The sequence below is a fragment of the Anomaloglossus baeobatrachus genome, chromosome 9, assembly GCF_048569485.1.
Source record: "Anomaloglossus baeobatrachus isolate aAnoBae1 chromosome 9, aAnoBae1.hap1, whole genome shotgun sequence".
Classification (NCBI taxonomy): Eukaryota; Metazoa; Chordata; class Amphibia; order Anura; family Aromobatidae; genus Anomaloglossus; species Anomaloglossus baeobatrachus.
The window spans coordinates 146,768,157-146,781,202 of NC_134361.1; the positions used below are offsets into that span (position 1 = coordinate 146,768,157).

At 48.0% G+C, this 13,046-nt stretch overlaps 1 protein-coding gene across 1 annotated transcript in view; it reads left to right on the top strand.

Annotated features, from left to right (window-relative positions):
• The window catches only part of DLG3 (discs large MAGUK scaffold protein 3), a 557,827-nt gene that overhangs the window by 404,353 nt on the left and 140,428 nt on the right, over window positions 1-13,046 (top strand). The window contains exon 14 of the mRNA XM_075324895.1: window positions 2,506-2,620. Within this exon, the coding sequence (XP_075181010.1) occupies window positions 2,506-2,620 (115 nt within the window). The remainder of the gene's footprint in view (window positions 1-2,505; window positions 2,621-13,046) is intronic.

Genomic DNA, 13,046 nt, shown 5'->3' on the forward strand with positions numbered 1-13,046 from the left:
CACACACACACACACACACACACACACACACACACACACACACACACACACACACACACACATACACACATACACACATACACACATACACACACACACACAGTCTGCCCCAGCCCAAGGCTTTTCACAATGTGTTCTTTTATGGACACAGTGTAAAACCTTAAACCAGTATGCCTATAAGTGATCCATGTCTACAGCCTGTAATTCTGATTTGTAGCCCTCACTTGTGTTCTCTGAAAAAATTAAAGTCAGAATTATCCAAGTTTCTTATGCTTAAAAAACAAGTCATTGACACCTTTCTTTTGCCCTGTCCATAAAAAAGTAAGTATTTTTATGGACAATACTGGAATTTTTTCTTCAGCCTTTCAATATTTGGCATACTTTCCTCTGTCCCCCCCCCTATCCTCCCGATGCAGACTGTTGTTCTCAGGTTGCCCGTGACATCTGCTGCATTTGCTTTGGTTTTTCAATGTTTGATGTATTTTCCTCGGATTCCCCCAGATGCAGAATGTTGTACCCGGACAGGTTGCCCCTATGACCATGAGGCCAGCATTCTCCTGTGACATTTGTCCTCTATGGATGGGCTTTTGTCACCTTGGAGCTGCAGCCATTCTTGGCAGCTACATTTTAATTTTTCATTCTCCTTTTTTTTTTTAACTTTTCCTTGAGATACAGAAGTTTGTATCTACTGCACATATAACATATGGCCTTTATTAATAATTCTGTCGTTAATGGGATAAACCCAGTTTTCTTTTTTTTTTTTTTTTTTTTCTTTTATTCTCTTCTAACTTGGTTGAGGACTTTTTGCTGACATTATTGCTGATCATGTCCATCATTGCGGTGTAAGATTTGATGCACAGCTCCTGATCCTGGCAGGTTCACTGCCTGGCACCTATCTCTGTAAATGTATATAGCATATGGTGCAAATTGGCTAGAGGTGTTAGGCCTAAGACACATGGCGAGAAAAACGGTGCGAGTGGAGTGCGATAAAACATCGCATTCCACTTGGACCAATATTACCCTATGTGTCAGCACCTTTGAGTGATTATTTTCTCAATCCCAATCGGACCGAGAAAACAATTGCAGCATGCTGCGACTGTAATGCGAGACTTTCTCTCGCACCCATTCAAGTCTATGGGGCGAGAGAAAAATTGCACTGCACTTGCATTACACCAGTTTACCGCGAGTGCAGTGCAAGAATGGCAATAGTCGGCTACGGAGGAGAGAGGGAGATAAATTCCTCCCGACCCTCTCCCCGCAGCTGAGGTCCGCTCGCACAGTCGGACCTCAGTCGCAGGGACACTCGCATGACACTCGACTCTGCTGTACTGCCAGCGTGAGCCGAGTGTCATGCGAGGGGATCACAGTAATCCCCGTGTGGCCCCAGCCTAATTGTTCCCACTGTAAGGCTACATGCCCATGATTTGGATGCTGCTGGTCCTGATCTGCGGGGCCGCGAGTGTCCTCCGCAAGAGACCACAACGGTCCGTGCCCACGATCAGCGTTTGGGCTGCTGCGGTCTGTCGCTCTGCTTTCCCTGCGGTGAACACTTGCAGTAAATTGACATGCTGCTGCTCGGGAAACCGCACGCAGGTCAGTTTACGCAGCTAGAAAAAGTACAATGGGCATCCCATCCACTGTGTTTCTACTGCACCACGCAAAAAAGAGCAGAAATAAGAGCAGAGTGGCCCATATGGGTATAACTGATACAATGGCTTGGGAATCGTAAGAATGTCCAGGTCAGTCTGCAGAACAGTAGTAAACAGTATATATTCATAGGGTCGACCTGGTATGTTGGTGCTTGCGTTGTTTAAAAGTTGGAGCTATTGAGTTGATTGAGCCCAATGGGCGCTGTGTATTTGTCTGGAGGCTGGTGGCCACTGGACATATGCTGGAATTGATTATACAGCTCAAGTAGAAAGGTCAGGATAATGGATACAGCTGTCCATGGATTCTCCACCCCTATTGAAGGGTAGTGACATTCTGTATATACTGCAGTAGAGGTCCCAAACCTTCCTTAGGTTACGAACTTCTTTAAATAAACCAGATGCTGTACAGCCAGTGTGAGTGATACAATGGAAAAAGTGCAGAGCACTAAAACTGAGTAGTGCGGCATTTCCCATGTGATTTCTCAGGTGACGCTGAGTGTCATACATGTCAATGGTAGAAATTCCTCTGTAACAGTGACATTGAACAAACAACATATTTTATCTGCTGATCTTGTTATATGCATATAAGTAAAATGTAACGGCTTTTTTGTTAAATTTGCCACAGTAATAAAGTGCACAGGGTACTGTTGCCCGAAGCTAAACACTATGGATCTGACTGACAGTGATATAAACACTGAGGGGCCCGTTGCTCCGTACAGGGCTCGCCTCATTCTGTGCCATGGCGCTTTCCTCTTGTATTGTGCTGGAGTTACATCTTGTCCTGTTAGATATCTTGTGTTGTTGTTTTTTTAATGTAATGTGTAAATTTTAACTTTATTTTGCTATTTTTCATTAGAGTATAGTCGATTTGAGTCCAAGATCCATGACTTGCGAGAGCAAATGATGAACAGCAGTATGAGCAGCGGGTCCGGGTCCCTTCGTACCAGTGAGAAGAGATCGCTTTATGTTAGGTATGCGCATGATATGTTTATTATCACAGTGCTATCACCTATTGTGATAATGGGTCAGAAGTAAATGAAGGATGGATCTAGGAGATTGTCATGTCCCAGCTGCTTTTTTCCATAGATGTATCTGTGGTGAAGGATTTAATTTACTTTTCCAGTTAAGATGCTTATAAGCTATCCTTTTAATTATCTTCTGGAGGGGAGGGTGCAAAAAGTTATATTATTTTTCTTATGTTACAATGTGCAGGATAAGTAGTATAGATACCGTGTACATTAGTGAGTTGCATGCTAAATATTTCAGTTTTAAAGTGGTTGTGCAACTTTTTTTTAACTTTTTTTTTATTACTCTATCCTTTACATTTATATCATAGGTTGACTAGGAATGTATGAAGCCAACTCTGCTTCATACCAGGCAGATGCCGGCTGTGCTCTATTGTCGGCATCTGCCTGTAACTGCTGTGACCAGAGCCTGCTCCGATTGCTGTATTTTAACAATCTGACTTTAAATGACGTTATTTCCAATATGTGCCTTGGTTCCTATTCCTCAAATGCTATAATGGGGAGCTGATGTATGTACCATGGAGGCTGAGCTCTTTAGGAGAACAGCAGTTTGTCAATATTCTGGGATACTGTGGTATTGCAGTATGTAGTATAAGCACTCTGACAGGTTCAAGTTCCCATGAGACTAAATAAGGTAAATAAATTATACTTATATGTTATGTACAAATAGGTGTGTAGCAATAATTGAGGCAGCATATCTTTCAGTAAGACTTTGGGTATATGATAATATCTACTCAAGGTTTATTGAAGAACATGTAGCCTCCATTTCGCCTACTTGTATTTTGGGATCTGATTACCAGTAGATCTGTAGGCTTACAACTGCATTGTCGGATTGGTGCTGCTTTTGGTTATTTTTTCACACGTTTTTTTTTTTGTGCGTATGACTATATAGTGTGCTTGTATACATGTGTGATTATATTAGAAAACAGATATACTTTTATTACATAAATATTTTTATCGTCCGGTTCCAAAAATGTCTTATCTATGACAATATACAATTATGAAAACGTATGTTAAATGGTGAAAAAAAGAGAACCCATAAATCTGCACTTCATCAACCACCCCAAAACAATACAATAAAAAGTGTTCAAAATGTCATATCTCCCACAAAATGTTATCAACAAAAAAACTCGGTGTACAAAAAACTTGCCTCGGCCAGCGCCATGGTCAAACAAGTAAGTTACATGCCTCAGAAAATGGCCACACGCATTTATTTATTTCTCTAGTCCCTTCCACGACAGCATAGGAGGTTGTCTCTCCACGCCCTAATTGGGACAGGAAGTTCAAGAGGTTTAAAAGGACCCTCCCATAGCCAGTGTCTTTCCTGTCCCCATGGGGCATGGAGAGGTTTTTTCCTTTCTCCTATGCTGTGGTGGCCGGCGAGCTACAGTATTGATATTTTTTTTTTTTTTTCCTCTTACCTTCAGCCGGACAGTATCGGTCGGGCCTTCGCCGCTCCTCCCTTGCTGTTCCCTCACGCTGTGGGGGACCGCTGCTCCAGCCTTCCGGAACCTCCTCTGGGGTGATGCAGGCTGTTGAGCTCCCCGGCCCGCGTCCTCCATGAGCCACCGGCCGCTTCCTGCATGCACGCTGCTGGAGCGATCCGGAAGTGCTAACGCGGCCGGGACTTCCGGTCTGGTGAACTTCCGGTTTGGGCACTTCCGGTCGCGGAGGCAGCGTGGAGGACACGCCGACACGGACTCGGCCTGCCCGGGACTAGATGCAGGAGGCGGGGAAAATTAACTGTCACTGGGGGCAGGCCCTTCTGCATAAGGGCTGCCGTGAAGACGTCAGATTCATGGTAAGAGATTCGACCGTGCTCCCTGTCATGTCTTCCCCTGCAGCTGCATCTGCAGAGCCCAGTGTGCCCCCTACCACAGTAAGTACGGAGGGGGATGGTCCCTCAGGCATAGATCTCAGGCAGCTTATTTATGGTTTCTGGTCTGTGTTTTCTAGGAGGACAAGGCCACTAAGAAACTGGAAAAGTCAGAAAAGTCAGATAAACCGGATAGACCTGACAGATATGAAAAGATTAAAAAATGTCCAGTCTGTATAAAGAAGCTCCCTACTGCCTGGGATAAAAAGCTCTGCCAACTATGTACGGACCAGATTGTTAGGGCCGAACAACCGTCCCTGGTAGACGAGTTGCGGTCCATGATGAAGCAGGAGATTCAGGCCTCACTAGCCTCCCTCCCTGCTCCTGGCCCCTCTTCTCCAAAGAAGAGGAAACTCCAGTCAGCCCCGTCTGAACATGAGGACGCTGATTACGCCTCAGAGAGTCCTGATGAAGGATTTCCCTCTGGGAGGGCTGCCCAGTCCTTTCTCTTTCCCTCAGGGGATTTGGGGGATCTTATTGGGGCGGTTCGGAGTACTATGGGGTTAGAGGAAGTACAGTCTCTTCCCTCTATCCAGGATGAGATGTTTGCTGGCCTAAAAACAGTCAAACAATTAGGGTTTCCGGTTCATGCCAATATTCTGGATATTGTCTCTCAGGAATGGGAATTTCCTGAGAGGCGGGTACGGAGTGACCCTAGACGCCGGTTTCCGCTGGAACCTTCTGAATTACATTGGGAGGTCCCAAAAGTAGATGTACAGGTGGCTAGGGTGGCTAAACAAACGGCGCTTCCATTTGAAGATACTTCCCAGCTTAAGGATCAGATGGATAGGAAGGTAGAAGGCCTAATGAAACGATCTTGGGAAGCATCGTCTTCTTCCATTCAGGCTAATATTGCCTCCACTTGTGTATCCAGGTCCCTGCTTAGGTGGTTAGACCAGTTGGAGGCTCATATTTCCCAAGGTACTCCTAGGGAGGAGTTGCTGGAATCCCTTCCCTTACTTAGGAAGGCTACCAGTTTTTTGGCAGATACCTCGGTGGAATCGGTCCGCCTGGCGGCAAGGACCTCGGTTCTATCTAACTCTGCCAGACGTGCCCTCTGGCTTAAGGCCTGGAGTGGAGACTCCACCTCCAAAATGAGGCTTTGCTCCCTTCCGTTTAAAGGGGATTTGGTGTTGGGGCCTGCCCTGGATGATATTTTGGACAAGGCGACTGATCGTAAGGCCTTACCTGATCCTAGACCCACTAGGAAGCGGTCCTTTCGTCCCTCGATGCCTCCAGCCTCCCAGCCCAGAGGGAAAGGGAAGGCGGGCCGGTGGAGCTATCCTAAGGGTAGAGGTAGAAACATCCTCATCCCTCCCCATCAGCAACGTCCCCAGCAGGACAAGCAGTGACTCGGCCCAGGTGGGGGGACGGCTCTCGGCGATTCTTCCCCAGTGGCGGTCCATAACCACCTGCCAATGGGTTCTGAAGATCGTCTCAGAGGGTCTCTTAATAGAATTCATCTCCCCCCCTCTTCCGGGTCTCCGAGTCACAGCTCTGGCGTCGCAGGTTTCACAGGCTCTGTTGTATGCAAAGATTCTAGAGCTAATACACTCGGGGGTAGTTTCCCCAGTCCCGAGTCAGGAAAGAAGGGATTGGACACTACTCCCGCCTCTTCCTTGTCAAGAAACCTTCGGGCGACATCCGGATAATAATCAATTTAAAACGTCTCAACCGACAGGTCAGGTACCGGCGGTTCAAGATGGAGTCAATAAAATCAGCTATCCCCCTGATAGGTCTACACCACCAGATGGCCTCTATAGACTTGAAGGATGCCTACTTCCATGTGGCCTGTCCATCCGGGTCACAGGCAATACCTCAGGTTTGCGATTCCGCACGGGGAGGTAGTGCTTCATTTCCAATTCAATGTACTTCCCTTCGGGATCTCCTCGGCTCCAAGGATCTTTTCAAAGATCATGGCAGAGGTGGTCGCCTTCATAAGATTGCAGGGTATCTGTCTCGTTCCATATCTGGACGACTTTCTTCTCATGGCTCCCTTTGCTCAGATCCTCCGGAGCCATGTGGCAAAGTCTTTAGAGATCCTTCAGTCTCTGGGATGGATTCCAAATCTCAAAAAATCACAGTTAACCCCCTCCTCCACTCGGCAGTTTCTCGGAGTGCTGCTGGACTCCGACAGACAGGCATCTTTTCTCCCAGAGGGCCACAGGGTAGCTCTGTTAGCCAAAATATCAAAGCTGTGCAGGCAGGCTCGCCCGACGCTTCGAGCAGCAATGTCTGCTCTGGGTTCTATGACGTCCTGCATTCCCTCAGTCAGGTGGGCTCAGGCCCATTCTCGGTGTCTCCAGGATCATATCCTGGCGCATTGGGACGGACTCCCGTCTTCCCTAAACAGACGGTTTTCGCCTCTCGGGGCCCGTCTCCTCATCCCTTCTCTGGTGGCTGCGGCCCAACAACCTACAGGTGGGGGTTGCCTGGACGCAGGCACCCCTGGTTACATTGACCACAGATGCCAGCCTGCGAGGATGGGGTGCAATGGTGGCAAACTCCCCATTTCAAGGGGTCTGAGTCCTTACGTCAGCTCCCAATCCTCTAACTACCGGGGAGCTCAGGGCAGTCAGGGAAGCCCTCCTTGCGGCTCAGGACCTCGTCCGGGACTCTCACGTCCTGGTATATTCGGACAATGTCACAACAGTGGCACATCTCCGCCATCAGGGCAGTACACGCTCAGGCGCCCTGAAGTCAGTGTCCTCCCGGATCTTTCAATGGGCGGAACAATCACTGCTATCCCTTTCTGCGGTCCATCTGAAGGGCTCACTAAATCTTCAGGCAGATTTCCTGAGTTGTCGGGATGTTCATCCGGGGGAATGGAGTCTGGATCAGGAGGTGTTCTGGCTCTCTGGTGGCAAGGTGGGGTGCTCCAGAGGTGGCCCTCTTTGCTTCGGCAGGGAATCGCAAGGTCGCAACATATTTCTCCCTGAACCCACGGGACAAGGCGTTAGGGGTAGACGCTTTCTGCCACAATTGGTCCTTTTGCCTCGCTTACGTGTTCCCCCCTCTTCCTCTTCTCGCAAGGGCCCTGAGGAAGATCAGAGACAAGGGGGTCCCCAACTATACTGGTAGCCCCGCTGTGGCCTCGGAGGAGTTGGTACAGCCTGGTCATGACTCTAGGAATAGACGGCCCAGTCCTCTTAGGTTCGGACCCCAGCTTACTGTCCCAGGGTCCGATTTTTCCATCCGGCTCCCCCAGAAACTCAACTTGGCTGCCTGGCTTCTGAGGCCTGGGCACTGAAGGCCCAAGGGCTTTCTGACAAAGTGCGTGGCTACCCTACAGAAGAACCGTAAACCAGTGACTAATAGTATTTACAACAAAATCTGGAAGAGATTTTCCTCCTGGTGTGGTTCTCGGCCTCCTGACCCCACTTCGGCCTAATATTGCGCAGATTCTGGACTTCCTCCAGAGTGGATTGGGACTTAGGCCTTAGGCCTAGCACCCTGAAAGTCCAGGTGGTCAGCCCTCAGTGCAGTCTTTGACACGGCTCTGGCAGATCATCGTTGGATCAGTCGGTTCTTTGTGTCCGCTAGTAGACTCTGTCCACGTCAGAGGGTCCCTGACGCCTCGCTGGGATCTCAATGTGGTCCTTACCGGACTATCTCAGTCACCATTTGAGCCACTGTGCTCTTGTAACATTCGTTCTCTCTCACAAGACTGCTTTTCTTGTGGCTATTACGTCTGCTCGCAGAGTTGGAGAACTTCAGGCTTTGTCTATTCGGGAACCTTACTGACCGTCAGAGATGACAGCATTGTTTTTCAGCTGGACCCTTCCTTCCTTCCCAAGGTGGTTTCGGATTTTCACCGTTCTCAGTCCATCATCCTGCCTTCCTTCTGTCATAATCCTCGGACTCCGGGTGAGGAAGTGTTTCATTCTTTGGATGTCCGTCGGACAGTGTTGCACTACCTGGAGGTTACTGCTTCTTGGCGCCTTGATTCTAACCTGTTGATCCAGCCCTTTGGCCGCAATAAGGGCAGGAAGGTGGCTAAGAGTACCGTCGCCAACTGGATTGTGCGGGCAATTAGAGATGCCTACCTCGCTCAGCATCTCTCTCCTCCTACCGGATTCACGGCGCACTCCACCAGGGGCTACCTCTGTCTCCTGGGCTGAACCGGGCAGGGGCTTCCCCTGAGCAGATCTGCAAGGCGGCTACGTGGTCTTCCCTCCATACTTTCACGAAGCATTATCGTCTGGATCTGGATGCCAGCAGGGATTTGGCTTTTGGCAGGATAGTTATGCAGGCTGTGGTCCCCCCCTAGGTATCAATTCTTTGGTATTCCTCCTATGCTGTCGTGGAAGGGACTAGAGAAATAAGAATTATTCTTACCGTTAATTCGGTTTCTAGGACCTTCCACGACAGCAGGTAATTCCATCCCCTTTTTATATTCATATATTCATGGATATGTTGTACTTCTCATTTGCTATGGGTTCTTTGTAAGACACTGGCTATGGGAGGTGGGGAGGGTCCTTTTTTAAACCTCTTGAACTTCCTGTCCCAATTAGGGCGTGGAGAGACAACCTCCTATGCTGTCGTGGAAGGTCCTAGAAACCGAATTAACGGTAAGAATAATTCTTATTTTACAAATAACAAACTGGACAAGGTTTGTATCGCTGCAAAAAAAAAACTGACCTGGAGCATCGTGTTGCCAGGTAATATTACTGCACAATAAACTCTAAAAAAATAAAGCAATTTCACCGCAATTGGTTTTTTTTTTCTGTCTTCAGTACATTATATCTTAAAATGAATAGTCTAACTGACAGCCAATACATTTTACTCAATTTTATATAGCGCCATTAACCTCTTTGTGACATCTGCCACGCAAATCGGAAGCGAGAGTATGGAGTGGGCTCACTGGGTAAGCTCGACTCCCCCCCCCCCCCCCCCCCCCCTTACCCCCTACATCAGGTAATGGCTTTGTGGTACAGCCAGGACCTGTCTAAAAATTTCGGGTGGCATGAAGTGCTGACCGCAATTGCTAACTTGATAAATGTGGCTTTGAAACGAACAGCAAATTAACAACGCTATGGAATAGAGGTGCGTAACTCTATGCGATCAACCCCAAAAGTATTATCTCTATTGACCCCTCATCAGGGTAATTGGGAAGAGCCAGGCACAGCGCCAGAATTGGTGCATCTAATGGATGCACTACTTCTGGGGCAGCTGTGGGCTGCTATTTTTAGGCTGGGAGGGTCCAAAGAACTATTGGCCTTTCCAGCCTGATAATACCAGTTACCAGCTGTCTGCTTTACATGTGCTACCCACTCCTGGTTTTGGCTTACAAATACTGAGGTAAAAAACTATCTAGTAACTTGACGTGTGCACATAGCCTTAGGCACTCATAAAGGGGACTTGGCCCCTAATAAAATCATAAATGTGATATAGATTTTTGCAGGGTGGATTTGATTTAAATCTAACTGATTTAAATCACGATTTAAATCACTAGTCAGTAAGGCTTGATTTAAATCGGTGATTTAAATCAAAGTTTCTACCTAAACTAGTTCTTGCTACTTTAACATGCAAGTAGATGAAGATTTTTAGAATCACTTTTTATATTCCTTTTTTCTCCCCAGTTTAATAGGTTAATCATTCATATTTGGACACCACTGTTCTGTTGTACTTAGGAAGGAGAAAAATAATCCTGACCTTAATAACAATTTAAATAGATTTATTCAACTGAAACAATAACAACATTACAGCATAAGTTATTTGCTTAACCTCATAACGACGGCCGTACGACTTAAAGCGGCGGCAAAACAGGGTACTTATTCTGTTCTGCCGCTTTAAAGCGGCGGCCCGAAAAAACCCTGTAGCGCCCCCTAGCGACCGAAAATCTCAGGGGTTTCAGCTACCGGGGGTAGCTGAAACCCCCCAGATTATGAATCGGGGTGTTTTTTTTGGACCCCGATAATGTGATCGGTGGTATACACCGTATACAGACGGTCACATAAAAAAAAAAGAAATGGCCAGTAAAACTGATTTCTTTTTCATCTGACATGATCAAACATGTCAGATGAGAAAGAAATCTAAACCCCTAGTGCCCCCAAAGCCCCCAATACCGGAGAGTCTTCTCCCCCTCCGGAGCAGTCAAAATGGCGCCGAAGCGCACAGAAAACTGCCGCCGGAGCCGGCTCTGCATTAATTTCCCTCCGATCTGAAATGATCAAACATTTCAGATCGGAGGGAAATGTTCTCCCCCTGACCTCTCCTCCGGTCCACCGGAGCTCTCTGGTCACCGGAGCCCCCTCCGGTTCTCCAGAGCCGCCCCCCCCCTCCTCCCTCCGGAGCGTGGAAGATGGCGGCGCGCAGCGCACAGTAGCGCGCGGCCGCATTCATCCTGCTCTTTCTGCCGCATGTGACACGTCACATGCGACAAAGTTGTCCCCAGGTCCCACTAGATCTCCCGCCGTCCCCCCCGCGTCCGCCCCCGGTCTTACGTTACCTGGCTGGTGATCCGTCCCGCGATCACGCTGCCTCCTTCTTGAATGCTGGCGGCGCTTGCGCAGACAGCGGCTGTCAGCTGGATCCCTGCAAGCAGGGACGCTGACGTCTCTGCTGCACAGGCTGCTCCACTGTGGACCGGGGGAGAGTGAGTGCAGTAATCTGCAGCCACACTCCTCACATGGAGAGACTGCTGTTCCAGAAAATGGGGGGTACGTTCTGTGAGCGTGCCCCTCATATTCTGGAATGAGGTTACTGCAGGTCACTCTGCCATAAGTTGGAGCGGGGCAGTGTGAGTGCAGTATTCTCAGATTACTGCACCCACACTGCTCATGAAGAGCTTGCTCTTCCAGAAAATGGGGGATACGTTCCCTGAACGTGCCCCCCATATTCTAGAAGGTCCAGAGTCTGCGTAGGACCTCCAAAATGGATTACAGCGACAGGAATTTCTTTATTTTCAATAAATTGGGGAAAGAGGAATGTTTCGGGGAGTGTTTTTTCAAATAATTTTTTTTTTTTTGTCTTTATTTTTTTCTATTACTGACTGGGTTAGTAATGTCGGGTATCTGTTCAGATGCCGTGACATCACTAACCCCAGGGCTTGATGCCAGGTGAGATTACAGCTGGTATCAACCCCATATATTACCCCGTCTGCCACCGCACCAGGGCGTGGGATGAGCTGGGGCGAAGCGCCAGGATTGGCGCATCTAATGGATGCGCCACTTCTGGGGCGGCTGCGGCCTGCTATTTTTAGGCTGGGAAGAGTCCAATAACCATGGCTCTTCCCACCCTGAGAATACCAGACCCCAGCTGTCCGCTTCACCTTGGCTGGTGATCCAATTTGGGGGGGACCCCACTTTTTTTTTTTTTTTTTTTAAAAAAAAACGCCTGGGGAGCCCTCCAAATTGATCACCAGACAAGGTGAAGCTGTCAGCTGTGGTTTGCAGGCTACAGCTGTCTGCTTTACCCTAGCTGGCTATCAAAAATAGGGGGGACCCCACGTCGTTTATTTTAATTATTAATTTTTGGGGGGGCTAAATACAAGGCTAGGCACCCTTTAGTGCCACATGAAAGGCACTAAAGGGCGCCAGCTTAGAATATGCAGGGGGTGGGACGTTATATATGTTTGACATCCATTCATCCATTGTAGCATTTTAGGCTGTGCGCCCACAATCGGGATTTGCAGCGTTTTGGGCGCAGAGTGTTTTCCCTGCGTCCATAGCGCTGCGTTGTGCAGTAGAAGCACAGTGGGCATGGGATTTCTAAAAATCCTTCCAATGTGCTTCTTTTCTCCGCAGCATAAACCGACCTGTGGTGCAGCTTCCCGAGCCTCAGCATGTCAATTTATGCTGCAGAGACAAGAGTGTTCTCTGCAGGTAGCATAGAGCTCCACAGCAGCCTGAACCCAAATCGTGGTCATGGGCAGCTGCGTTCTCCCGTGGACAACACTCACATCTCTGCAGGAGGCTGACACTGTGTACTAGACGCCGTGTCGCTGGATCATGGCCACATAGCCTAACAGTGAGACATTTGTTGCTACAGCAACATTTTTGTGAAGTACCTGTGGATTCAAAATGCTTACTATACTCCTGAATAAAATCCAGTTTCCAAAATGGGGTCACTTGTGGGGGTTTCTGATGTATAGGTACCCAAGGGGCCCTGCAAATGTGAGATGGTGCCCGCAATTTATTTCAACTTTTCCAGAATTCAAATGGTGCTCCTTCCATTCCAAGCCCTCCCATTTATCCAAACAGAGGTTTTTGGCCACATGTGGGGTATCCCTGTGCTCATAAGACATTGGATAACAACCTGTTGGGTCCACGGTTTGTTGTTGTCTCTTGAAAAAGTAAGAAATTTGATGCTGAAGCAACATTTTTGTGAAAAAAATGAAAATTTTCAATATGGCAACCTAAGCTTTTCAAATTCTGTGAAGTACTCGTGGATTCAAACTGCTCACTATACACCTAGATAAAAGCCTTGAGGTGTCTTGTTTCCAGAATGAAGTCACTTGTGGGGGACCGCCACTGTTTAGGCACCTCAGGGGCT